Here is a 26780-nt window from a genome sequence, read left to right as displayed (position 1 = left end):
GGGCCTCACCTTGGTAGGGCTTGATAAGCGAATGCTCCCGCTTGAGGTGTTCACTGTTGCCGTCGGTTATATCCGCAGCCACTGACGCCAGCAACAGAAGAAGATGTAGAAGGGTAACGGGGCCAGGGCCGGGGCCAGGAAGCCCAGGTCTCCCTGGGCACCGCCGGCCCCAGCCCCAGCGCCAAAACCAGCCCTCCTCCGCCATTCTCCTTTCCTCTCGGCCACTTCCGCCCTAGGACTTCCGCCTTCCGGATGTCCTATCTAATGGCCTCCGGCCGGAAACCCTCCAACTCTAATGTCACCGGGGAGTTAAAAAACAAAGTCTCTCAGCCGAGGGGGTGGCAGCTTTACTAGACGGGCATCCCCCTGTCCTGGTTGAGGGTCGTTCCATCACCTTGTAGGTTCCAGGCACCTGCCAGCCGGGCTCAGCAATGGATCCTTAGGCGCCACAGAGTTTCAGCCAATCACAGGGCAGCACGTTAGGTTTGTAAGCCAATGAGCAGAGCAAAGGTCTGAACCGCGGGGAATGCGAGCGCCGTCCTCCGAGCAGAGCACCGTGGAACTTGTAGTTTTTATCCGCTGCTTGCGCGGACTGGATGCGCAGGACTACAACGCCTTTCTCCTCTGGCCTCTGGTCTGGTCTCTAAAAAGATCTTTCCCAATTTGAGGTGGGGGCGGTGAGCTCTAAATTGAAGGAGCAGGCTTGATGACTTCGACTCACTGAGTAGCCTCCGCCCCAGCTAGTTCGAGGCGTTTGGGGACGTAAAATTCCCCGCTATTTGAGGGCCTTCACTGTCCCCAACTCCGCAGGTCCAGTCAGGTTCAAGCAGGAGGAGCAGACCCAGGTCTTGGCCTGGGACCCTAGTGATGGTTGGAACCTGTCTGAATCCAAACCTGGACGGTGCCCTGTCTTGGAAGAAGCATCCATGAAAAGTTCGGCAAAGATGGCTGTGGATAAGAGATTGAAACTAGTTCAATAAATGATTTAATTACCAGTATTTTTAAGTCAGAGTACTTAAATTCACATCGAAAATACCGATTGCCACTTTTTCAAGAAAAAAAAATTAGAAAATCTAGACCCACATTCCTGCAAGAGGACTGAAAACTGGGGCTGATGGGGACTGCCTCTACAAAGGCAGCCCTCTTCCAACCTAGCCTCCCGCTGGCCACTGATGTACGTCAATTGTCTCAATTAATGATTCCTGTTATAGAAACAGGATGTGATGTTGGTTGGTCGCTCCTTTATTTTAAGAACCTGCCCTCTTAAATGAATGAACTTATTTAGCGTTTAGTACTGAGACCTCTTTTCTGGGTCATTTGTTTTATTTTTCTGGTAATGGGAATTGGACCAAGGAGCACTCTACACTGAGCTACATCCTATTCCTTAAAAAAAAAAAAAAAAAAAAAAAAAAAAAAAAAAAAAATTTAAGGCTAACCTTGAACTTTCAATTCTGCTTCAACTCCCAAGTAGCTGGGATTATAGTCATGCACCCCCATGCCCAGCTCTGAGTCATATATTTTAAATTATTATTTTGTATTATAGCAATACATTATTATGGTGTGCTTGATATACACCACAGAGTATCCCAAGGGGGGCTGGCTCCAGGGAACCCTCCCAGTATCAAAATCTGAGGATGCTTGAGTCTGTTATATAAAATGGCATAGAGGCTGGGTATGGTAGCAAAGGCCTATAATTCCAGTGACTTGAGAGGCTGAGGCAGGCAGATCACAAGTTTGAGGCCACCTTTAGCAACTTAGCAGGGTCCTACGCAACTTAGTGAGACTCTGGCTCCAAAAATAAAAAGGCTGGGGATGTAGCTCAGTGGTAAAGCACCTATGCACATTCTCTCTTATATTCTTTAAATCATCTTTAGGTTACTTATATCTAATACAATGTAAATGAAATGAAAATAGTTGTTACATTGCATTATTTAGAGAATAATGACAAGAAAAGTCTGTATATACTCAGTACAGATTCGAAAATTTTCCCTAATATTTCCCATCCACAGTTGGTTGAATTGGTGAATGTGGATCCTGCAGATACAGAGGCAGCTGTATATATGTATCTGTATATATACATATATAGAGAGAGAAGGAGGGACAAAAATCACAAACATATGTACAACAAAAGTCTTCTGCCTCCTCTCCCAATGGGTCTACACTTCTGGAGATTAACCTCTACCTGTGCAAACAAGGACATGTACAATCCACTGAACTCCCATCAGGGCTGGGATTTTTGTCAACTACAGTCACTACTGAATCCCAGCATCTAGATTAGTGCACATAAGAGGTGGTTAATTGGTGAAAGAATGACTATTTGTTCCAGAACCTGGAATTGGGTCATGAAGAATGAGTAGGAATTTACCAGGGAGGGAAATGGAATTCTCAGTGGAGACAACATGAGATACAAAGTCAAGGAAGATGGGTGCCTGGAAGCATTAGGAATACAACAATTTGGAACAGATAGGAAGAATGTGACTGAAGACGGGGAGTGGCTGAGATCAAAATTCAAAGAGTCTTCATTTCCCCACCAAGGAGCCATTTTGCAGAACTCAATGAGATGGTTTTAAGTACAGCAGTGACTGATGTGTGCATTTCTCTAGTGGGAGTGAGAAGAGACTGGGTCTGTTAGGAAAACTGAATTCATTATGACCAAATAAGGGTAAGACCTAAGCCAAGGATGCCTCCACAGTGAAGAAGGATCAAAAGTCCCATCAGAAACTAGGTTCTAGTAATTGTTCTGCTGTGGGAAACCAGAGCGAGGGAAGTTGAGGTCAGTGTTCTGTGGGGTGAAAGTATTCCATGGAGTGGAGAAGACTAGATGAGGGCTAAGAGATAAGAAATCCCAGGGTTAGCTGGGGCCCCTGTGGGCAGAGTTAGAACTGGCATCCCTGTTGGAGGGTTGGGGAGAGGCATTTCAGCAGCAGCAGGAATGGACAAACTTAATTGGAAATCCTTGTGACTGGGCCTTTGACAGGAGGAAGATGAACTATTTGCTTGTGGGCTGGTGGAGGTTCAAGCCCAGGTCCCAGCACCCAGGGTGCATTTGCCATTTAGCAAGTCTCTAACATGATATATACAGTCTTGGACAACTCACTTCTCTCTGAGCCTCAGTTTCCTGATCTATAAAATAGGAATAATGAATACTACTCACAAAATGGTTGTGAAGATCAATTGAAGTTCTGTCAAAAGACACTATAAACTATAAAACACCCTATGAGCTTAGGCTTGGATCTAATAGGCAGGCTTCATTTATGGCATACATCCTAAACCCCCTCGTAGGTACCACCATTGAGAAGACCACCCTTGAGCTGAGGTTGTGGCTCAGTTATAGAGCACTTGCCTAGCATGCATGAGGCCCTGGTTCTATCCCCAGTACTACATGAATGAATGAATGAATGAATGAGTAAATAAAATCATCTTTGAAAAAAACCCACCATTGACAATGACCTATGTCTGAAAGCAACCCCCTACACAAACCAAGTCTGACTGAATCCCTCTGTCTGGATGAACTGAAGCAAGATGTTTGGAGAGAATCTAGTGTATTAACTAGGGTCACGCTAGTTGCTATAACAAACATACCCTAATGTGTACAATGGTCAAGGAAGTTTGTTTCTGGAGAGCTGTCATAGCTGTCCAGAGCTGATATTCCAGGTCGATGGATGGCATCCTTCATGAGCTAGTGCACAGACATCACTTCTTCCTTCTGTGACTCCCCAATCCCCTAGAGCCTCATTGTCTATATACACCCAGTTAAAAGAGAAAGAGAATGGAGGGCACACACCTACTTCTTCAAAGCTTGGCCCAGAAATGGCACATATCATTCCATTCCCTTAATTGGTGAGAATTGGTCACATGGTCACAAGTACCTATAAGGGGTCCTGGAAAGTTGAGATTAGCCATGTGCCAGGGAGGAACAGGACATGAATGTGTAGTGAGAAGTGACTCAGTTTCTGTCACAGTAGAGTTCAGGTGACAGCCCTAGAAGGGGACAGTGGGGCAGAGATAGATTATGGAGCAGGGAATGTGCCTTGTCTCTATAAAAGAAATATCCCAAACCAGAGTGGTGAGTGACTTGAGGTCTCTAAGTAAGCTCACACTTAGAGTAAAATATAAGTCCAAGTAATGGGGACATGCATGTATAAGTAGGAGGCAAACTGAGGACTCTGGTTAAAGCACCTGAATCTATCTGGTCAGGGCTGAGGGTAGGGGTCACCTTCAGCTACCAGTACTTGCTGTGAACTGAATGTTTGTGTCTCCCCACCCCTGCAATATTCATATGTTAAAACAATAACCTCTAGTGCAGTGGTATTTGGAGATGTTGGAAATGAGGGCTTGCGAGGTAACTAGGCTGTGAGTAGGAATCCCTTATGATGGTGTTAGCACCCCTGTGAAAAGAGACGATAGAGAACTTGCTTCCTCTTCTCTGTTCTTTCACTTGAGGACATAACAAAAAGACAGCCATCTGCAAACCAGGAAAGGGGACTTCATCAGACACCAGTTCTGCCAGCATCTTGACCATCCCAACCTCCAGCACTGTGAGAAATGAGTGTTTGTTGTTTAAGTCACACAGCCCGTGGTATTTTTCTTACAGAAACCTGAGATGAGACAGTCCTACAACCAAGACAGGATTTCTATGCGAATGAAAATGAATGCACATGGCCTTCAGCATAGATGTACCTTCTCTGTTCTCTTACCCAGGTAGGTGAGATGCACATACCTGGTTACATATGTCACTGGCTATATATGGGCCTATATACAGGTATGCCTGTCCCATGTGCCTGTCCAAGGAACAGTGTCTATGACTGAACACCCAGGTGTCATTTATTAGGAAAGCCCAAGTGTTTATAATATGTACACCTGTGTGGTCTGTGTGTGCATGACCATGAACACAAGATGTCTACTGTCTGCACAACTGGGCCCATGCATGAGATGAGAGCCTGTAGGTGTCTGGGATGAGGGGTGGTAAATCTGCATGTGCACATAGCGGGGCAGAGATACTGTGCATGCACACTGCTGGCACACAGTAGGTATGATACACGGGTGTGCTGAGCAAAGTACACATGTGGATATGCAGGACCCAGGGCACATGTAAGCATGTCCACAGGAACCCCTGCCAGGTACACAGGTGCCAAATGTGTGACCATACACTCTGTGTGCTCACACAGAATCTTGGAGCTCCCAGGGCTGAGCCAGACCAGGCGGGGCTCCTCCTTGGGTTCCGGACTGGGAGGCCTCTGCTGTGTATTGATGCCTGTGTAGGATGCTGCCAAGGGTGTGTTGGCAATGTGTGTGTGTGCATGAACGTGTGTGTGTGTGTGTGTGTGTGTGTGTGTGTGTAGGAAGAGGCGTTCCCTCTCTTAGACCTTGCTTCTCTCTGTGGTTTGGTTTCTATAGAGACACTTCCTGTGGCAGAAAAAAGAGGTAGTGAGCTGGTGTTTCAGGATGTGAGGGCCCGGAGGAACAGAGCCGGGCTGTCTCTGACGCCTGCCTGCCACTGTGCAAGCTCTGGCCGGCACTGCCCACAGTCCCCATGGTGGGCGGCCCCCGCAGCAGGGACCTGTGATCAGCAGCGGCATGCCAGGGAAGCCCAAGCACCTGGGCGTCCCCAACGGGCGCATGGTGAGTGCCGGCTATGGGCCAGGGCCACAAGGAGGGGGTGGGCACACCCAGGGTGGAGCCCAGGAGGCACACCCAACAGGGCCAAGTAAGAGCCCATGGGCTACCAGCAGGTGGGTGAAGCTGGGACAAACAGTTGCAGGCAGTGGACCTGGTGCCCTTGCTCAGGGACCCTTCTACCTGGCCCTGTTAGGAGCCTTGTGTAACCCCGAGGGTGAGACCAGGGCAGGGTGGGCAAAGGCTTCTGGTCCAGCATGCAGGTAAGGGTGCTGCTCCCTTACCTGCTACTGGTGTGGCCCCACCAGGAGCAGCTTGCACCCCAGGCTAGCAGAGAGACCTGACATGCCCCTGGCCACTGCCCACCTCTACCATGGCCCCCACTTCTCACTCAGTCCCTGCCCTCCCCTCCTCACTCCATGCCCAGGTACCCAAGGTCAGGTGAGGGGCAGCCCCTACTGGGTCACTGCTCTCTAACTTCCCCTGAGCTGAAAGCTTTCTTCCCAAACTAATTTTCTTTGGGCAGCCTCGGATGGGTCTGCAAGGTCAGGCCAGGTTGGACAGCTTCTGCCTGTCCTGTTCTGGGGCTTTCAGGAAGGGTGGGGGTAGCTGAGGATTAGGATGCCTCTGGCTGCAGCTGCCCCATCCCTTATACCCTCTGTCAAGCTGCTCACCCCATCAGAATTGCCTTCAAAGGTTCTGGCTCTTTTTATTCATTCAGCAGAGGGGGCAGGCTGCTTTGAACCTGCTTTTCTCCCCTGATTCTGGCTCACTTAAAAGAGTCCTACCCCCAACAACTCCAGGAAGGCCAGATAGTGTGCAGCACCCCCAAACTGGACCCTAGTTTAGTACCACAGGACAAATTCAGTAGATCTGGAATGACCTGGGTTTCAGTTTTTGCTCTGTTGCCCCTTACTGGCAGAGGTCCTCTCTGACCCTCAGTTTCCTTATCTGTAAAATGAGGAGCCTGAAATGTATCACAGTCTTGTTGATATGACTAAGTAGAATGATGAACATGAGGTCCTTGATCCATTGCAAAAGCGGGGCAAATGTCAGTCCAATGCTTCCTACATTTTTAGCCCCTCTTCAAGGCTCTCCTGCCTCATCAACAAACTGAACCACCTCCCAAGCTCCACCCCTGCCTCCAGTTTCTAAGATCTGTCTCCATCTCTCCTTCCGGCATCCCTTTTTTGTTTATCTCCAGGCTAGCTGGGTGGGAGACAGAAAAATCCTCCAAAGCTAGCTCGACTGCACTTCACTATCTTTACCACCACCCAAACTTTGTGAGAGTTCAAGGACCATGGGGCCTTGCACTTCCAGCCCAGGGGCATGATGCTTTGCTCAACCTTCCCCCAATGTCCAGGCTACAAAACCACAGAGGAGCAGTCCCAGGCCCAGCTCAGAAGGGCAGCTGGATTGATGTTTTGGAACAGTGCCCAGAACTGCAGGGCAGCACGTGGGGCCCAAGGATAGACCCAGCCTCTGTCCCTCCAGTGCCATGCATGACTGCTCGACACAAAAGTCATTCAGAATAGGGAGGTGTCCCCAAACTCTGTCCCCAGTCCAGTCAATATCCTGGCTCTTTGAGAGGCTGTCACACACAGGGTACCTTCACCCTTCCTGAACTCCCTCTGTCAGCTCTTGGAATCCCCAGGGTCACAGATTGGCTGCTGGCTGGCCACTGGGCAGCTTTTTGAGGCTGTGCTTGCCTGGGGGAGGGAGGGGTGGACAGGCATGGGCAACTGGGCAGGGATGGGGATGGAGAGGCACCTGTTGGCCAGGCATCTGGTTCCCTCCAAAAGTTACATCCCAAGGGAAGCTCAGAGGAATGAAAAATGTGCCCAGGTCAACTGTTGAGTAGAAGGGTCAGATCTGCACCTGTCCCCTCAGCATTGCCTGGCTCTGATCCTCCCCTCTGCCTGCCGCCACCCCCATCCTTCGTCATCCCCTGCTGATGCAGCTTTAGCTCTCAGCCTCGTCTTTCTGTCACTCAGCTTGTCAGGGAGTTGCAATGAAACTGTCACTTAGAGATGGCTCTCAGTCCCCTCCCAGGAATATCTCCATGCACCCCAGCTGCCACTTCATTTGGGAACTCTTGCTCACTCAACCTTCCTCGGGGTCTGCTGTGCGCTGCCCCTTCTGCGAGGCACTTAAGACTGGAGCCAAGGGCCCTTGTTCTGCCCCAAACATCTCTCAGTCTGGCAAGGCACCAAGACATGGGTAAATCAATACTGAAATAAAATTCAGCTTTGTGTTCGAGCTGCAGGTCAGGGATAGGGAAAGGCTGAGGGGGACCTGGCAGGAAGAACTGAACTTCTCCACTAACTTCATGCCATAGAGAAGATGGTCCCCAAAGCCAGATGGAGAAATGGCATAGAGAGAAGCCTGCATGCGGGCAGAGTGGGCGTGGATGGACATGGACCAAGGGGAGGCTTCAGGTGAAGCCTGGCGAGGGGCAGTTATCACATTCTGTCACATCAGGGGGACCTGGTTAGTGTTCCCCTCCTGCCAAGGAGATTTACCTCATAAATCTCATGCATCTCTTTCTGTGTTCCTGGTGTCTAGCCTAAGGTCAAGTGCTCCAGTGCAGGATGGCCATACAGAGGGGCCAATGCTGGGGGTCAGCTAACAGGGCTGGCTTAGGACGAAGGGACCAGGCAACCAGGGTTGTGTATAGACATCCCTGGAAAGACTCTCAGAGCATCCATTTTCTCAAGGATGAAATGAGACCGTGGTAGAGGTGTTTAGGACAGAAGATGTCAGTAAATCACCCTCCCTTTTAGATCTGACCCCTTCACAGGTCATACACAGTTCAAGAGGAACCACAGGCCCTTTACCCCTCCTGAGCCTCCCAGCACCCCTGTTCACAGAGGGAAGCAGTGTAGGAAAGAACTCAGGTTCCAGAGGTAGACAACTTGGGATCTAATATCAGCTCTGCCTCTTCCCACCTCTGATTTCTTTGGTCCTCAGTTTCCTCATCTTTAAAATGGGGGCAACAATACCTGCTGCAGAGATGAATTTACACATTCTTACATGAATGGAGTGAGAACACAGGTGTGAACTGCCAAAGGGTGCCTGTCACAGAGTTGGAGCTCAAGAAATTTGGAACCTCATCCTCACTTCAGTATCCCTCAGGTGCCATCCGGTCCCTGAGGCCTGCTTCCTAAGATCAAAGCATGGCAAACTGCAGCCCAACTGTGGTCAAGGGTGTCACTGGTCACCACACCCTTCCTCACCCTGTCTTCCTCTTTTCTTCCATTCACTCACCACTTCTCCTCCAGCAGGCAGAGGCCAGTGAGCGGTGAGGGAGTCCAGCCCTGCTCAACAAGACTTCCCCAGGCCTGCTAGCCTGTGCAGGTCAAAGCACTGGCCTGGAGGAATCTGCACCCCACTTTGCCACGGGATGCAGCTTTACCAAAACACACCTGTTGATTTCACATCCAGGGCCTCATTTAACCTTCACAGCAGCCTGGGGAAGTTGGGAATGCCAAGCCCCCTGCTACCCCGGAGGAAACTGAGGGTTAGGCAAGAGAAGTTACTTGCCCCGCCATGGCAAAGCCGGAATTGAACTCTGTCCCTACTCCATCCCAGCTCTAGATTTCTGTCCCTATACCTGCTCAGTCCCAACTGTGCTGTCAACAACTAGTGAGGGGGGCTGGGGATGTGGCTCAAGCGGTAGCGCGCTCGCCTGGCATGCGTGCGGCCCGGGTTCGATCCTCAGCACCACATACCAACAAAGATGTTGTGTCCGCCGAGAACTAAAAAATAAATATTAAAAATTCTCAAAAAAAAAAAAAAACAAAAAACAACTAGTGAGGCAAAGGGGGCTCCAGATGAAGAACTTCAGGGGACAGAGGCGGATGCTGGGGCTTCCAGTGACTGGCATGAAGTGGGATGAAGGAAATGCCTGGGCCACAGCCCTAAGGGCTGCTTGGGACTCTGTCAAAGAGGGTGTCTTTGGAGAGGAGGGTTCAGATAGGTTCCCTCTCCTTAACCAGGCCCACCCCCCAGGAGCTACCAGATGCACAGGGAAGAGAGACCCACACCTGGGGACAGGGGCCCAAGGCCAGGCCAGAAGGTCAGTTCTGAGGAACTGGTATTTAATGATGACTGAGGTCAATGGGCAGGGATCTGGGAACATTTGGGGGCGTGTGGAGAAGCAGCTACTCAGAGAAAACAGCAAAGTAGGAAGCAGGAGTGGGTAGGGGTGTGGAGAAAATAGAAAAGTTTCATCAAGTGTAGGGTGGAGGTGAGGGGGAGGGAAACAGGGAGGCTGGAGGGTTCTTAGTCAGGCCCAGGTAGGGTTTTTTTTTTTTTTTTTAGGGTTAAAAGTGTAATTTTATTTAGATGTTACTTGTACATAATCTATAGTAAGATATACAAACAGATAAAAATTGTTTGACAGGATCTTTTTAATACCACTTTAAATTCAATTTACAACAGCATTGGTAATACTGCAAGATGACAGATACTCTGCTTCATAAAACAAAAATTACTTGCTACTCTGGCTGATACATTAAAATGTATCATGTATTTTAGTTGCAAATCATTACAAAACTTTTACAACCTAGCCACTTGGTGCTCATAAAAGATTTCGATGTGCTAAAAATTTCCAGGTAGGGTTTTAACTGTACCTTGGCACCTGTTGTAAGACTTAGGAGGGTCAGGGTGGGCCGGGTCCCAGAATGGGACCATGGGGAAGGGCGGGGCCTGGAGAGCTCCGCTTAAGGGCACAGACCGTCTATTGAATTTAATGTAGAAATGAAACCTCTGAGAGCTGAACCCAGGGGAGCGTGGGCTGCTCTGGACTCGCACCTTTTGCCCCTTTTGCTGAGTCTGTGATTCCTGGCCCTTGCAAAGGAGAGGGCTCCTCGCAAAGGAGAGGCTGAGAAGTTGGGGAGCAGGATAGAGGCTGGGGGTGTCGCAAGACCAGGCAGCCCCGGTGGAGAGGAGTGGGAGGGCGATGACTCCCAGAGGACTGGGGGAGGGCGGCCTCCCCGGGAAGGAAGAGGGAAGGCAGGTGCGGGATATTGAAGTGGCCAGAAAGGCAAAAAGCAGGCTGGAAAGAGACCTCGCAGTGGGGTGGGCAAGTGCTTCCATGTGTCCCTGCTGTCACCTGCCTTCCGTCCCCAAGAGTTAGAGCTTTCTCCCCCAACTGTAGGTAGCACTGACATTCTTTGTGGGAGATGACTCTGATGATGCGGGTCACCTGGGGGAGTGGAGAGGCAGGGTACGCGAGGGCGGGGCTGGGGAGGGTTGCAGGGCGTGGTGTGCCCAGGAGCGCGTCCCACACTCTGTGCAAACTTTGTCTCCTGCTCAGCAACTTCTTTTCTTTTTTTCTTTCTTTCTTTCTTTCTTTTTTACTCTTTACAATTTCATTTTTATATGCACATTTGCTTAAAATCAGTGGATTTCTAGGTGAAGTTCAGGTACTGAAGGGCCTTTATCTAGAATCAAGGTATGCTGCAAACATAGTCTGAAGTAAAATGGGAAATAACATCTTTATGAAGACAGGCTTAGAAGTTTTAATCCAGTAAATTAAGGTGTTTCCTTTCTCTGGTAGCAAGGCTGATTGATACCTGGCTGCTGGGCCACCATTTACAGGTATAGCCAAGAAAACAGGGTACAGACCTCCTAAAAAACAAACCAACAAGCCCACCCCGAGTCACGGTACAGGTTTCACAATTCAAATCACAAAACCTTTGAAAGATGCATTCCCTGCCAAAACTGGGAGCACTGCCATTGGTAAATCAGCCGCTATTCGGGCCTGTGTTCCATGTAAGTCCCCTCAAAAAAGTCTGTCTTGCTATTAGCCACAGGCAGCAGCATTAAGTCCAACATATGGAGATCCATGTTCAGGTAGATTCCTTTCTGCTTCTGGTAGTTGTTCAATTTTGCTGGCTATGATATCAAAACTTGAGTTTCCCTTGGGAGTATCATGTGGTTTATGGTTTTCCATCTTAACCCCGTTGCTCTCCTCCAACAGCAGGTGTTTTTCCAGTTCTTCCTCTAACTCGCTGGGGCTTAAGCTACAACCTTTACTCTGTTCCTCCCAGTGCAGCCATCTTTGGCTGACACCAGCAACTTCTTACTCCAAGCATCAGATGGGAGAGGGGGCTCAGGGAGGAGTTCAAAGTCGTAAAAATAGAAAAGGGCAGCATCAGGCATCAACAATAATTGTAATGTTCTTTGAACATTTATTACCTTCCAGATAATCTGTTGAGCTCTTTATGTCTATTTAACTTATTAAATGGAAACAACCCTTTAAAGTCACCCCATTTTTAAAGAGGAAGAAAATAAGGCACAGAGAGGTTTATTATTATTATTATTATTTTAATATTTATTTTTCAGTTTTCGGTGGACACAACATCTTTATTTTATTTTATGTGGTGCTGAGGATCGAGCCCAGTGCCCCGCACATGCCAGGCGAGCGCACCACCGCTTGAGCCACATCCCCAGCCCAATTTATTATTTTTAACAAGGTTACAGAGCATACATTTGAATTCAGGCTGACTGGGGCAATGTCTACCTTCCATTACTTTCAAAGCAATGTAGATATATCACACTGGCCCCAAAGCCTCTGAGTGCTGTGAGTTCCTTCTAGGGAAGATGGTGGCAGTTCAGTGCCAGTCAGAGTTGCTGTGCTGGGAAGAAACTCGGAACACTTGGCACATCACAGTCTTAAGAGAAGACAGAAAGTTGGGTTTGTACATAAAATCTCTCAATTTTTAAGTGTGAAAAAATCCTTTAAACTTAGAAAGAAAGTTCTGGGAACAGTATAATAATAAGATTTGGCTTACAGATGGCTACTCGGTGACCTGGGTATTACTGTGGTGGAAGCCAGGAATAAAGGAAACAGGGCAGGGGAGACTTCCTGGGGGAAATGTCCCCAGACCTGTTTCCAATGGGAATGGAAATAAGAAATAGGTGATGGAAGCTCTTGTGACAGGTCCTAATAAAAATGTAGGAGGTGAGAAGGAGGGAGGAATTAGGGATGACTCAGGTGATGGGAAGAAAGACAGGGAATGTAGGGAAGCTGATTCAGTACTTTGTTTTGGTGGAAGCAGGGGGGCTTCCATTTGGATTGGCTGAGTTTGAATGGCTCACTTGGTAGAAATGTTAGCAGGAAGTTAGCTACATATGGTTGGAGATGGAGATGTGGGAGAAGGCTGGGGTGGCCAAAGAGCCAGGACAGAGCTAGAGAAGGGTAGAGGCCACCCTATACGGGTAGGAGATCACGAGGAATCCAGGGAGCTGATAGGAAGGTAGGAAAGGAACCTAAAGAAACTCAACAGGGGGCTGGGGATGTGGCTCAAGCAGTAGCGCGCTAGCCTGGAATGCGGGCGGCCTGGGTTCGATCCTCAGCACCACATACAAACAAAGATGTTGTGCCCGCCGATAACTAAAAAATAAATATTAAAATTCTCTCTCTCTCTCTACCTCTCTCTCTTAAAAAAAAAAAACTGCTTTCAAATAAAGGCTTTAAAAAAAAAAAAAAAGAAACTCAACAGTGGGGCTGGGATTGTGGCTAAGCTGTAGAGCACTCGCCTAGCACCCGGGTTCAATCCTCAGCACCGCATAAAAATAAAAGGCATTGTGTTGTGTCCATCTACACCTAAAAATAAATAAATAAATATTTATATAAAAAAAAGAAACTTAACTGTTTTGAGAGGAAGATTTTTCTGTTTCACTAATGATTAGGATTCCCAGAGATGTCAGTTCATGTGTGTTGTGGGGGATGGTGGAGTTGGCTTGTACAGCAGTGCTAGCCATAGTGTGACCCAGTGGCATTAGCATTATCCGGGAGCTAATTAGAAATGGAGAGCCTCAGGCCCCCACCCTGGATCTACTGAACTTCTGACAGAGAGCGGGTCCCTCCTGGGCATTCTATGCTAACGTTTAAGATCCAATGTTCTAATCTATAGAAATAGCACCCCATGCCTTGCCCAAGATGGGATGGGACCTGTGGTAGACCCTGCACCTCAAGGGGAAACAGTTGTAATAACAGATCATTGACTAGAGAGACCTCTCCTTCCTCCAAGACAACAGCAAGTATTGATAAAGCCTTTCATGTGCTTGCCACTAGTGGTTCTATATGCCATAAATATATTAAACTGATTCAGATGCTCACAACAGCCCCAGGAAGGAAGTTACTATTCTTAGCATCATCCCTTATTTACAGATAGAGGCCAACAAGTGAATTGATTCACCCAAAGTCACACAGCTAGTAAGTGGCAGAGACAAAGTTGCTATGCACACTTGGGCTCATCCATCAAGGGCTGGGAGAAGAGAGAACCAGGGGCCACTAAAAGTTAACTGGCATAAGTCCCAGCATACAGTGTTTGGCGCATGATGGAAAATAAACCTGGGCAGACTGAGCAAAACCCTGACCAAGCAGTGACTGGCTGGAGACACCCAGCACGACTCTCCAGGTAGTGGAAAACGCAGTTCTAGCTCCCAGGAGGTCGGAACTGTCCCTTGGAATTCCTCATTGGGCTCTGCTCTGATTTTCTACCTTGGGTCTCTTCTAGGTTCCGGCTGTCTCAGATGGAGGTAAGTGACAGACTGTGGAGACCTGGCTAGGGGGCAGAGGGGAGGGAGGTGGAAGTGAGTGGGGATACTCTGCCACTTGAGATTTTTCCAAGAAGGTATCTTTTGAGTAGATGCCTACCTGGAGGTGGGGTGGGGCCTGGGACCAGGGAAGGAAGCCGGCCTTACCCCAACTTGTCCATCCCTCTGCAGAGCTGAGCAGCACAGCGGGGTCCCAGGGACAGGGTGAGGGCAGAGGCAGCTCCCTCAGCATCCACAGCCTCCCCAGTGGCCCCAGCAGCCCCTTCCCCACTGAGGAGCAGCCTGTGGCCAGCTGGGCCCTATCCTTCGAGCGGCTGCTGCAAGACCCACTGGGCCTGGCTTACTTCACAGTAAGTTCTGGGATGGGGTGAGATGGGAAGGGCAGATGGCAGATGCTTCTGCAGGAGGAGGGGCAGGAATCGTCGGAGAGGGCATGGATGGAACTTCAGGTTGGTTAGATTGGGGCTCCTCTCTCTCCTCTCCACCATCTAGCCTTTCTTTGGCACCCTCCCTCCTCTCCCAGCTGGGAATTCTTCCTTCTATCTGTTTTCATCTCTGCTTCTTATTTTCTCGGTGTGCCTCCGGATCTGCAGCCATCTGTCTGTCTGGCCCTATCTGTCTGGCTGGTCTCTTGGCCCTGTGTCTGTCCTAGTCACTTTGAACACATCTCCCAGTCTGTGCCTGACTGCCTCCTCCTTTCTCCTCCTCCCAGGAGTTCCTGAAGAAGGAGTTCAGCGCGGAAAACGTGACTTTCTGGAAGGCCTGCGAGCGCTTCCAGCAGATCCCAGCCAGCGACACCCAGCAGGTGGGCTGGGGGAAAAGGGAGCTGGGTCAGAGGGGTGGGGCCCGGATCTGGGCCTTGTCCCCTGAACTTCTTCCCCTATCCTCCTCCCCCAGCTAGCCCAGGAAGCCCGCAACATCTACCAGGAGTTTCTATCCAGCCAGGCATTGAGTCCCGTGAATATCGACCGGCAGGCCTGGCTCGGCGAGGAGGTGCTGGCCCAACCCCGGCCGGATATGTTTCGGGCACAGCAGCTTCAGGTGAGCGGTGTCAAGGGGCGCGGCCTGCGCTGAGAGGGCGTGGCCTCGGAAGGAGACAAATGGGGAGGGGGCGAGGTCAGATGCAGGGGAGGAGCCTAAGCCGTGGTGTGGAGGGGGCAAACTTGGGTGCGGAGCTAGAGCCAAAAGCAGGGGTCTGCGAGTGGTACCGAAGGACCGGCTGAGGGCGGAGCCTACCTGAGTTGGGGGGGGCAGGCCCTGGAGGTGGACATCTGGAACTGAGAAGCTGGGAAGAGTTAATGGGTGTACCTGTCTGAGTGCCCAGAAGCTTGGGTGTGCACACCTCTGTTCCTCGGTTGGGACCTGGGACCAGGAGGGGCGTGGAGACCCACCTACCCAGCCCCGTGCTTACTTTCGGCACGTTTGTCTGGTAGATCTTCAACTTGATGAAGTTCGACAGCTACGCCCGCTTTGTCAAATCTCCGCTGTACCGCGAGTGCCTCCTGGCCGAGGCGGAGGGGCGCCCCCTGCGGGAACCTGGCTCCTCGCGCCTCGGCAGCCCTGACACCACGAGGAAGGTGAGGATGAGGGGCGGTGGGAGGCTGGGTTCCCAGCGGACTCTCTTCAAGAGGGAACACCGCTAAGTGCAGATCTGCGCGTGTGAGCCGGTGAATTGGATGCGCGCTGGGGCCTTCCCTGTACCCGCAGAAGCCGAAACTGAAACCTGGGAAGTCGCTGCCTTTGGGCGTGGAGGAGCTGGGGCACCTGCCACTAGCTGAGGGTCCTGGTGGCCGCCCGCTCCGCAAGTCTTTCCGTAAAGGTGAGAGCAGGAGAGGGCCCTAGAGAAGGGGTGGGGGAGTTTGGGCAAGTTTGGGGAATGTCCTCTTCCTCCTTCTTGGCCCACTAACAATCAGTAAGTCAGAAACAAAGAAACAAAACAACAATTAAAAAAAAAAAGAAAAGAAAAGAGGAAGGAAGGAAGGAAGGAAGGAAGGAAGGAAGGAAGGAAGGAAGGAAGGAGAAAGAAAAAGAAAAGGAAAGAAAAGAAAAAGAAAGAGATGCAGGTCCCTGAGACTACCTCCTTCCCCAGGTGGTTTGTTCCCATACTAATCCCCAGAAGTTAGGGAGACCTTCATAGTAGCAATACTTCTAGCGACCCACACCACATTGGGCCTCTGCAAGATAGCTCCAAACAGGGTCCTCAAGTGGGGAAGCGGTTTCAGCAGAGGAATGGATGAAGGGAAGTGGGCTATTCCAGCTTATCGCTTCAATTCCCCTAGAGCTATCTGGAGGGGTCGCAAACTCAGCCTTACGCCGAGAGTCTCAGGGCTCCCTCAATTCCTCCGCCAGTCTGGACCTCGGCTTCCTTGCCTTTGTCAGCAGCAAATCTGAGGTAAGTTGACTGCCGGGGGAAGTGGAGTTCGTACAGGTTAGGACCATTATGCAGAGGTCCTTTATGTGATTCCTGTCGTTCCCAGTTAATGTTCCCACTTCCATTCCTGACTTGCCCTGCAAAGCTAATCCCTCCTACTCCTTCATTTCTCCCTGTCCTCACCGGAGAGGTCTTCATGGTCCCCATTCTTGTCATGGGTCCATATCCTCAGCTGGCAGATGTGTGTGCATGTGTGGGTGCCCAGGTGAACACAGCATATATTTGTGTTAATGGGTGTACCTATCTTTGAGTGCCCACAAGCTTGGGTGTGCATGCCTCTGTTCCTTTAGGAGGATGCCTCTTAGCTGCCTCCAGGTGTGTCCTGGCTTGTGTGTATGTCCCGGTGAGCTTACCTGTCTCTGTGTCTGCATAACCTGCATGTGTACAAACAACTTTCCCCAATTCCTGCCCACAATCAGAGCCACCGGAAGAGCCTTGGGAGCACCGAGGGAGACAGTGAAAGCCGGCCAGGGAAGTACTGCTGTGTGTACCTGCCTGATGGCACAGCATCCTTGGCCTTGGCCCGACCTGGCCTCACTATCCGAGACATGCTGGCAGGCATCTGTGAGAAACGAGGCCTCTCTCTACCTGACATCAAGGTCTACCTGGTGGGCAACGAGCAGGTGCGAACCTGATCTGGCCTGACCCCAACTCAATTCCCAATTCACTAAACCAAACCCTAATTCTAACCCCATTCCCTATCACCACCCTCTTTCTAACTTCATCCTGTACTACAACCCTACCTATCCCATGCCAACTCCAAATTGACCCCAGTACCAATATTTCACTTAAACTTGAACATCCACCCATGTTCCACAAAAAGCCTATTTCCCTCCATGCCATCCTGGTTCCAGCTACTGTGATGGGTCAGGGAGGTAAAGCCCGGAGAAGTCACTACTAGATCTGAGATCCCCTGGCTTGACTCCCACCATTCAGACTGTCATTCACACAGGCCCACCTCTGAAATTGCCAGTTGGGGAGAAGCCTCACCTCCTCTGCCGCTTGGGGCATCCAATTGCACCTAACCTCTGAACAACTTTCCTTCTTTTTTGAATATTAATTTTTTAGTTATGGTTGGACACAATACCTTTATTTAACTTATTCATTTTTATGTGGTGCTGAGGATCGAACCCAGGGCCTCACTCGTGCTAGGCACGCACTCTACCGCTGAGCCACAACCCCAGCCCTGAACAACTTTCCTTTAAGTGCAAACTAGCATTAAGTTTTAAAGAGGAGCCTAGGGGAAAATTTGCTTTAAACAAAACCACCCAGGTTTGGCTTGGTAGTACATGCCTGTAATCCCAGCAGCTCCGGAAGCTAAGGCAGGAGGATCTCAAGTTCAAAGCCAGCCTCAGCAAAAGCAAGGCCCTAAGCAACTCAATGAGACCCTGTCTCTAAATAAATTACAATAAAGCGCTTCAGATGTGGTTCAGTGGTCAAATGCCAGGGGGTCCAATCCCTGCCTGGAACCAAAAACAAAACAAAAGCAAAAAAAAAAAAACAAAAACAAAACCATCCAGTGAGGGAGGAGAAGGAACAATGCTGCATTCCAGGGGACAATCAAGATTTCATTTACCTAGTAGCCAAGTCCCAAAGCCCTGGTAAGGTAGAGGAGCTGAGGGACCCAAACCCAGGTTCTGCCCTTCAGGCTCACAGGCAGGAGGTGAGCCAGGTCAGAGATGACTAGGAGGAGGAATCAAACCTCCAGAGGGAGTCTCTTGGGGGCAAGTAGGTATTTCTGGCCAGGGTCTGGGAGGCTTCATGGAAGAGGCAGCAATTGTTGAGGATGGGGAAGAGTTTGCCTGACAGCTGTGAGGGACGACCTTCCAGGCAGATGAAAGAGCTTAAGTAAAGGTCTGGAGGTCAATTCTTGCAGGCACCTTTAGGGACCTGGAGTGCAGGGCTCTGAGGGCAACTGTAGGAGGCACTCTGCCCACTCTGATCTCAGGCCACCAGAGCAGCTGCCAGTAGCCCAGATGGGTTTTCATGCCAGCTAAATATAACTTTGCCACCCACACTCCACCTGTCCCTGCCACACAGCACAGGCCTACTGTCTGGGAGAGGCTGTCCCCCTCCCTCCCACACTCCCCACCCCTGGGCTGGCATAGGCAGTGAGGCCTCTGAGTGTGGTAATCACTAGAGTTACTGTTTATGTACCTACCGTGTGCTGGGCACTGTGCCAGATGCTTTACATCTTTGGTCTCATAGCAGTTTTGTGAGATAGTTTGTTTGTTTGTTTGTGAGGAGGCAAGAACCATCCTTAGTATTTTTGTTTTGTGATACTAGGGATCAAACTCAGGGCCCCACACATGCTAGGCTATCACTCTACAACTGAGCTTTATCCCCAGCCCAAGAAATGCCCTTAGTAAGGAGGGAATGGAGACAAGCAAACAAGTGTTTAAAAGGGGACAAAACTAACCAAAGGTGTGTGGTGAGGGATGAAAGGTATCCTGCTGTTCTGGTTGACTTTTGCATGACAAGGGGGCAGCTGTCCAAGGGGCAGATCCTGTCCTGCCCTAGCAAGGGCAGACTAGTGATCCAGGACCTGTCTGCCTCTTACCAAAGCATCTCGGTTATTATTTAATGTCCACAGCATCCCTGTTTCCCAAAACCTTTCTGAGCATCCTCCAGAATACTTGCCACTCTTCTCCTTGGCCTTGACCTTATCAGGCTCCAGTTCCAGCCTGTCCAAGTTACTCCATCTGCCTCCATATAGTTCTGTTACCTATGGGCCCTTCTCTATGGGCCACAGTGAGGTCAGAGGAGGAAATAAAGGTGGTTCCCCAAGACCCCCCCCCATGGCTCAGGGTTGGGGGAGGGACCCTTAGAACCTGCCTGGCATCTGCAGAAGGCCCTCGTCCTGGATCAGGATTGCACTGTGCTGGCGGACCAGGAAGTGCGGCTGGAGAACAGGATCACTTTCGAGTGAGTGTCCAGCCCCCAGGCCAGGTCTCTGGTCCTAACATCATTTCAAGCCTGGTTCTGGTCTATTGGTCTCTCTGTCTTCTCTTGGGCTCCGCCCCCTTGTGATAGAAGCCCCACCCCTGTCTAAAGCCCCACCCCAAGCCAGTTTTGCTCTGACCATTCAAAAAGGCCAGTTGCGGGAGGGCTGGGGGAGAGAGGGGTTGGCTGCCCGGCCCTCTGCAGCCAAGGGTCCTGTGCAGGCTTGAGCTGGCAGCACTAGAGCGCGTCGTGCGAATCTCGGCCAAGCCCACCAAGCGGCTGGAGGAGGCGCTGCACCCCATCCTGGCTAAGCACGGCCTGAGCCTAGAACAGGTGGAACTGCACCGGGTGAGCAGTGGGGCCTGTGACCCGGGCGGGGGCAGTACTGTGGGGAGCGAGTTTCCTGTCCCTGGAGCTGCTGACCTCTCCCCACAGGCAGGAGAGAAGGAGCCGATGGATCTGGGGAAGCTAGTGAGCTCAGTGGCGGCCCAGAGACTGGTTTTGGATGCTCCTCCAGGTAAGGGGACCAAGGCCCTGGGGCTTGATCAACTGGTATGGCTCCGGCCTAGAAGGAAGAGGGTCTAGTAGAGATGCAAACTCCAACAGTGGCTCTCACTGTCACAGGTGGAAAGATCCGTGAAACCCGAAACACATCCCCCTGCCACAGCCAGGTGAGCAAACACCCAGGGTGCATCTTCCATCTGCTACTTTTTGTCTCCAAGTTGTGGCTCTGACCTCACATTTTTGTAGGGATGTCCTCCTAGAGCCCAGGAAAAGGCTTCTCATCCCTCTCCAACGTCCCCCAGTTCACTGGCAGAGGCACCTAGTAGTTCTACTGGGAAACGGCAAACTTGTGATATTGAAGGTACTTTGGGGGGATGGTGGAAACTGGAGACCAGAGGGACTAGAGAAGTAGGGCTAGGGACTATTGAGGGTGGCATCAGAGAGGACTGAGCTAAGACAGGGGACTGAGTACCACTGAGGTTGAAGCAGGAGGGCTGGGGGCCTGGGAGTTGGGACCAGCAGGGCCATTGGTGCTGGTTAGGGAGACTGTGGCCACAGTGAGACAGCAGGACTGAGGTGGGTTCACATAAGCAGCTCTGTGAAAGAGGGCCTGCTGACTGTGGCTGCTCCCAGGCCTGGTGGAGCTGCTGAACCGGGTGCAGAGCAGCGGGGCCCATGATCAGAGGGGCCTTCTTCGAAAAGAGGACCTAGTGCTTCCAGAATTTCTGCAGCTGCCTGTTCAAGGGCCCAGCTCCCAGAAGGCCCCACCACAAACTGAATCATCTGTCCAGCCCAAGGAGGGGCCCTCAGACTCTACTGTCCACCCAGCCCTCTGACACCTGTGTAAGAGTCCAGGCTGGCTGCATGGCGCCTGGTGGGCCAAGCATGTTATGAGTCCGCTTTGCATGCCCTGTCTGTGCCATGGGTGTCCCTGGCCTCTTCCTGCTATGGGCAGGCCCAAGCAAGAAGAGCCAGGAGTGGGTAGAAAGGAGACTCAGAGGAGCCATACCCACAGCTGCCATTACCTGGTCTCTCACAGGCTCATTCAACCATCTTTTGCAGCCAGGTCACTGGGGGGAAGGTGGGTATGGCCCCTTGGTGTGGTTGTGCCCAACACAGAGGGACGGCTTTGGCAGTGCCAGCCTCCCCAGCCTGTGCCAAGTTTTAGCAGTGGGAAAAAGGAGGGGCTGGCCCCTTCTTAAGGCGTTGGTATAAGTGAGGCCTGGGGGTGCAGGTGGGCAGCCCCTTCCTCCACCTGCATAGACTCTACTGGACATATGGATTTTGCAGTTGGCTTGGGGCAGCTGGGTTTGTCCTGGATATATGATATTGTTATTATAATAATAATTATTATTATTCTACCATGAGGTCTGTTCCTTGTGTGCCAGTCTGCCTTATGCACACACACCCCACCACCACCCCCAACTAACCACAATGCCTCTGTTACCAAGGTCAGTGCCAGGAAGTTCTTGGGGACTCAGGATGTACCTCCTGACTTCCTGTTTTCAGAATCTCTCTTCCTGACTGCAAATAATATGGGGGTGGGGGTGCATGTGTGTGTGAGAGAGAGAGAAATAAAAGAGAGATCCCTCCCTTCACAGCTGTGATTCGACTATCATCCAGCTGTTCCATTGTCTCTGTGGATCTGAATATGTCATTCTGGTTGCTGTTCTCTGCTTCAATTTGGGACACAATGTATCTCTATGCACACACCTGGGGGCTCCCTTAGTGCATCAAAGGCCTATCTTGGGGTCATTGGCTATGGGGAGGCAGAATCTCACCTTTGCCTGCTTTGGCTGGGTGGTCTTCTCTGTTTCTCTCCTGGAAATAGGGAGGACCTCCCGGAGAGGGGGCCCCCAGCTTTCAGGGAGAGAATTGAGTCTTGGTCCCAGATGAGAGAGGTAAGTGCTTCCACAGGGGAAGCAAGGAGACTTGAGGGAGCCTCTCCTGAGGGGTGAGGGGAATCCTTCCTGACTCAAACAGGTCAGGCTGCATTTACTGTCTCTGCCAGGAACTTCCTCTATATTCTCCCTTCTCATCTAACTGGTTCCTCTTCATCCTTAAAAATTATGGGACAGATCATGGGCTTTGCTGGACCACCCTGACTTCCTCTGGGGACTTTAGTCCTCTGCCCCCTCAGCCCATTTTATCTAGCTGGTTTAACTAGGTCCCCAGACTGCTGGGAGGGGCTGATGATCATGCCTGGCCAGTCAGACACTCCATTTCCCTGGCCAATCAGAGTTTGTTGAGGGGTGGTTCCTTAACCAAGGTGTTCCAGTCAGAATTCCAACCTGGGTCATTTTCTACTATCCCCTGGGGATTTGTAGGAAGGACCTACAGGAAGAGACTCTGCATGCAAATGAAGCCAACACTGGAGAGCAGGAGAAAAGATGGAAGGAGAGTCCTGACAAAGTTCACAACAACGTTCACTATGCCTGAAATCAATCAACCACCCCTAGACTTTCTCCTTAGAAACCAAATGTGTGTGTGTGTGTGTGTGTGTGTGTGTGTGTACTGGAGATTGAACCCAGGGGTGCTTAACCACTGAGCTATATCCCCAGCTCTTTTTTTATATTTTATTTTGAGACAGGGTCTTACTAAGTTGCTTAGGCCCTTGCTCAGTTGCTGAGGCTGGCTTTGAACTCTCGATCCTCCCGCCTCAGCCTCCTGAGCCACTGGGACTACAGGTGTACGCCATTGCAACAGCTGTGAATTGGGTTTCTAAGACCTGCAACCACAAAAACGCTACTTCATTGACAATCCCAGCAATCTCATTCTCAGCAAAGTGTGCAGGGACAACAGGGCATGTGGGATTCTGGCAGGGGATTGTATAGCACTAGGGTCACTATGTGAGGACAGGGATGGGAGTAGGGAGACAAAGTCCTATCCATTCCCTAACCAGCCATAGACCTTCTGCCAAACTTCCTGGGATGTGGATCTTTTCCTGCGTGGAAAGAGACTCCCTTCTTTGTGCCCCAGAATAGCTAGATGGGGGTACCAGGTAATTGATAGGCTATCTCTCCAAAGTTGGCAGACCTTGCAGGTCAAACCCACCCTTCACCCAATCCTAAACCTCTGCAGATGCAACCATGGTGCCTGTTACTCTTTAGGGACCAATGGGATTGCCCCATGGGAAAGCAGTCATGGGTCAGGTAGAAGATTCCCCCATAGAAGTTAACTTCTCTGGGGGTGTGATAGTGCACACCTATAATCTTAGCAACTTGGGAGGCTAAGGCAGAAGGATTCCAAGTTCAAAGCCAGCCTCAGCAACTAAGGGAGGCCTTGAGCAACTTACTGAGACCCTGTCTTTTTTTTTCTTTTTTTAGTTGGATACAATATCATCTTTATTTTATTTATTTTTATGAGGTGCTGAAGATTGAACCCAGGGCCTCGCATGTGCTAGGTGAGCTCTCTACTGCTGAGCCACAACCCCAGCAAGATCCTGTCTTAAAATAAAACACAAAAAGGGCTGAGGATATGGTTCAGTGGTCAAGCACCCCTGGGTTCAATCCCTGGCACCACCCCCCAAAAGTTAGCCCCTTCGGGAGAGGAGTGCACAGTTACTGAGGTCCCCAAGTTAGATATATTCCATCATTTTTGTCTTCACAACAAACAATGCAGGAGGGGAAGTGACTAGCCCAGGATGCTGCAAAGAATTGTCACTGGTGTTTCACTAGCACTCAGGCTGCCTGATGCAGGGACACATGCCAGGGAGGGCTTGGGCCATGTAGAAGCCCTTGGTGAGGAGCCAGGGCCCTTTGTGGGGAGGTACATTGGTACAGCTACTCTGGGCAGTGATTTGGGAGTTTCTGCTACAAATTTAAAACAGTATGTGACCCCTAGCAATGTCACTAGAGAATCACTCTGGGCATGAGCAGGCCAGATCCTGCAGGGTTACCTGTGACCCAAAATTTGGCAAACAACCAAATGTTGGTGAGATGTAGGGATAATAAAACACACTGTGGCATGTTCATGCTCTACAATACCACACAGCAGGTAAAGAATTAGGTACAGTACTTCCTAATGTGGAAAACTCTCTAAGACAGTTTATTGTTCCATGAAATAAAGCAGAACAACGCATATGGCAAGATACCTGTCTTAATCTATTTTCTATTCCTATAAGTTAATACCACAGACTGGGTAATTTATAAAGAATAGAGGTATGTTGGGTTGGGAGTATGACTCAGTGGAAGAACATGTGCATATGCTGATTTCAATTCTCCACACCAGAAAATTAATTGATTAAAACAAATTAAAATAGAGGTATATTTAGCTCACTGTTCTAGAAGCCAGGAATTCTAGAAGCATGGTGCTGGCATCTGGTGAGGGTCTTCTTGCTGAATCATAACATGGTGAAGTACATCACATGGTGAGACAGAGCAAGCTAGCCTAAGAGCTGGCTTTCATAACAAAATCATTCCCCGGATAACACAGTAATCCATTTATCCATGAGTGGATTGATCCACTAATGAAGGCAGGACCTTGATGACCCAGTCATCTTCCAAGGGTCCCACTTCTCAGCACTGCTGCACTGGAGTCCAAGCTCCCAACACATGAGCTTCTAGGGGACACATTTAAACGATAGTAATGCCTTTACATAAACCACAGACAAGAACCAGCCTACAAGTGCACAGAAAGGAGAGTGGATGTTCTAGATGTATATACACCAAACTAACAAGGAGACAGAGAGGAGACTAGGATTGGTCAAAGGAGACTTTCACCTTAGATTGAATTTTTTAAAGGATGCATTTAACAAATAAATTTAATACTGTGAAGAACTCCCTAAGGAACCTTCTTTGTCACTGCTAGCCCAGTGATGCAGCAGTGGGCTGGTGCTCCACGGGGCAGCCATCCTTACCTACAAGGGTGAGCACACATTGCACTTGAAGGGATCTGGCCTGGTAGTCAGGTGACTCTGGATTCTGAGGGTTGTGGGAGCTGGAGTTCATTTCCACAGGGAAACAGGTGGGGAGGTTGGCTTCTGGTGGGTTACATTGAATCAGATGGAGCCCAGGACAGACACAGGGCCAAGAGCCACGGAACTCCAGGGGGTGCTGTTCACATTCCTGATAGTCCTGGTGGGGACAGGAAATTCTGGGAACGTGAATGTACAGATGTGTCCCAGGGATACCTGTGACCATCTTAGTATCTGTATCCTGAGAACTGGCTTGAGGGTAGAGCAGAGACAAAAAGCAAAAGGAACACTGTAGAACCGGTATCCAAGTTCAGCCTAGGGTGCCGGCTGGCAGGTTGAAGTTGTGGCTGGTGAAGATGAGTGGATGGGAATAATCCCAGTGGGATTTGCCAAGTTCCTACAAGATTTCTGAGGACTGAAGGATCCTAGACCCATACCAAAACCTGGAGCCCAGAATATAGAATTGGAGCTTAGAACTTGGAGCCTAAAGCCTGAAACTGGGGCATGGAGCCCAGAACCCAGAACCAGGACCTGAGGGCCTGAAGTCTAGAACCTGGAGTCAGCAATCTGGAATTGGAGACTGGAGCCCAGAACCTGGAGCCCAGGGCCTAGAACCAGAACCCCAACTTGACATCCAAAAGCTTGACACTAGAACTAGCAGACTGGAACTCAGATCCCAAAGCCCAGAATCCAAAGCTTGGACCTAATAATTCAGAACTCAGAGCCTAGAGCTCCACTCCAGAAGTAGAATTAGAGTAGATTTCAGAATGTGGAGCTAAGCTCCAGGCCAAACACATAGAACCCAGGACCTGAAGTCCAAAGCCAGAACCTAACTACCAGAGTATGGGACTATTATCTGATCGCATGCTGTCTGTGCTGACCATCCTGTCCAGAACCTCACTCTCTGGCCTGGACCCTGAGGTCAGCATGAAGGACATAAGGTTGGAGCCACATGAGGAAGGGAGCCACAGGGAAAAGGTGAGTTCTGAGAAAAGTTCAAAGCAGCCTCAGCTTTTTTGGCCACAGACTTTGACCTTGTCCATAAATAAGTGACCAAGGCCTTGGCCCAACAGGATTAATAATTATACAGGGTGCTTATCCCCTAAACAGGAATGGGGCACCCTCAGGTCAGCAATCCCAGCCCTGGGCCCAGGAAGAGCCTTGGTTTCCCCAACTGGAAAACAGAAAATGTCTCAGGGCCCTGCCTGCTCTGGGTTGGCATTGGGAAGCTCAAATTGAAATCTAGGTTCTCCTAGAGAGGACAAAGTCCAGAATGCCAGAGGAGGGACTGCTGTGTTCCCCAGAGAGAGGAGGCAGGTGGTCCCTCTCTTTTATCAGCCAGCCTGCTGGTGAGAACTGTCGCCTTGACCACAGATATGGAAGGAATGTGTCCATGGCATAAGCAATGCACACTCACAACAGTATTCATGTGCAATCGTGGTGGTCTTAATCCTGGGATGAAGTGACCACTGCCCTCTTCCCATGTACAGCACTGTGTTACCCAGAGTAGGACTCAGATTTTTTTAAAAATTTATTTATTTATTTATTTATTTTAGTTATCGGCAGACACAACATCTTTGTTGGTATGTGATGCTGAGGATCGAACCTGGGCTGCACGCATGCCAGACGAGCATGCTACCGCTTGAGCCACATCCCCAGCCCCAGATTTTTTTTTTTTTTAGTTGTTGATAGATTCTTATTTTATTTATATGTGGTACTGAGGATCGAACCCAATACCTCACACATGCCAGGCAAGTGCGCTCCAGCTGAGCCCCAGCCCCAGCCCCAGGGCTTGGATGA

The 26780-nt window shown here is 50.1% G+C and overlaps 2 protein-coding genes and 1 pseudogene across 2 annotated transcripts in view; 1 reads left to right on the top strand and 2 right to left on the bottom strand.

The window, feature by feature from the left end:
- Lman2 (lectin, mannose binding 2) overlaps window positions 1-412 on the bottom strand; it is a 9997-nt gene extending 9585 nt beyond the window's left edge. Inside the window, exon 1 of the mRNA XM_077801373.1 lies at window positions 10-412. Coding sequence (XP_077657499.1) covers window positions 10-205 — 196 coding nt within the window. The 5' untranslated portion in view covers window positions 206-412. The remainder of the gene's footprint in view (window positions 1-9) is intronic.
- Window positions 413-5468: 5056 nt separating this feature from the next.
- On the top strand, window positions 5469-21455 carry Rgs14 (regulator of G protein signaling 14). Its single transcript, XM_026398213.2, has 15 exons — window positions 5469-5622; window positions 14148-14169; window positions 14359-14537; window positions 14900-14992; window positions 15085-15228; window positions 15621-15764; window positions 15895-16006; window positions 16467-16579; window positions 17038-17241; window positions 19467-19543; window positions 19783-19909; window positions 19997-20078; window positions 20186-20232; window positions 20312-20426; window positions 20699-21455. Exons 1-15 carry the CDS (start codon window positions 5578-5580, stop codon window positions 20899-20901), a joined length of 1707 nt encoding a protein of 568 aa, XP_026253998.1. The 5' UTR covers window positions 5469-5577; the 3' UTR covers window positions 20902-21455.
- Window positions 11060-11575, bottom strand: LOC113189455 (transmembrane protein 126A pseudogene; annotated as a pseudogene).
- Window positions 21456-26780: the final 5325 nt, after the last annotated feature.

This window comes from Urocitellus parryii, chromosome 1 (genome assembly GCF_045843805.1).
Source record: "Urocitellus parryii isolate mUroPar1 chromosome 1, mUroPar1.hap1, whole genome shotgun sequence".
In the NCBI taxonomy this organism is placed as follows: domain Eukaryota; kingdom Metazoa; phylum Chordata; class Mammalia; order Rodentia; family Sciuridae; genus Urocitellus; species Urocitellus parryii.
The sequence above is the reverse complement of the archived record's forward strand: the minus strand, read 5'-3'. Positions and strand labels throughout refer to the sequence as shown.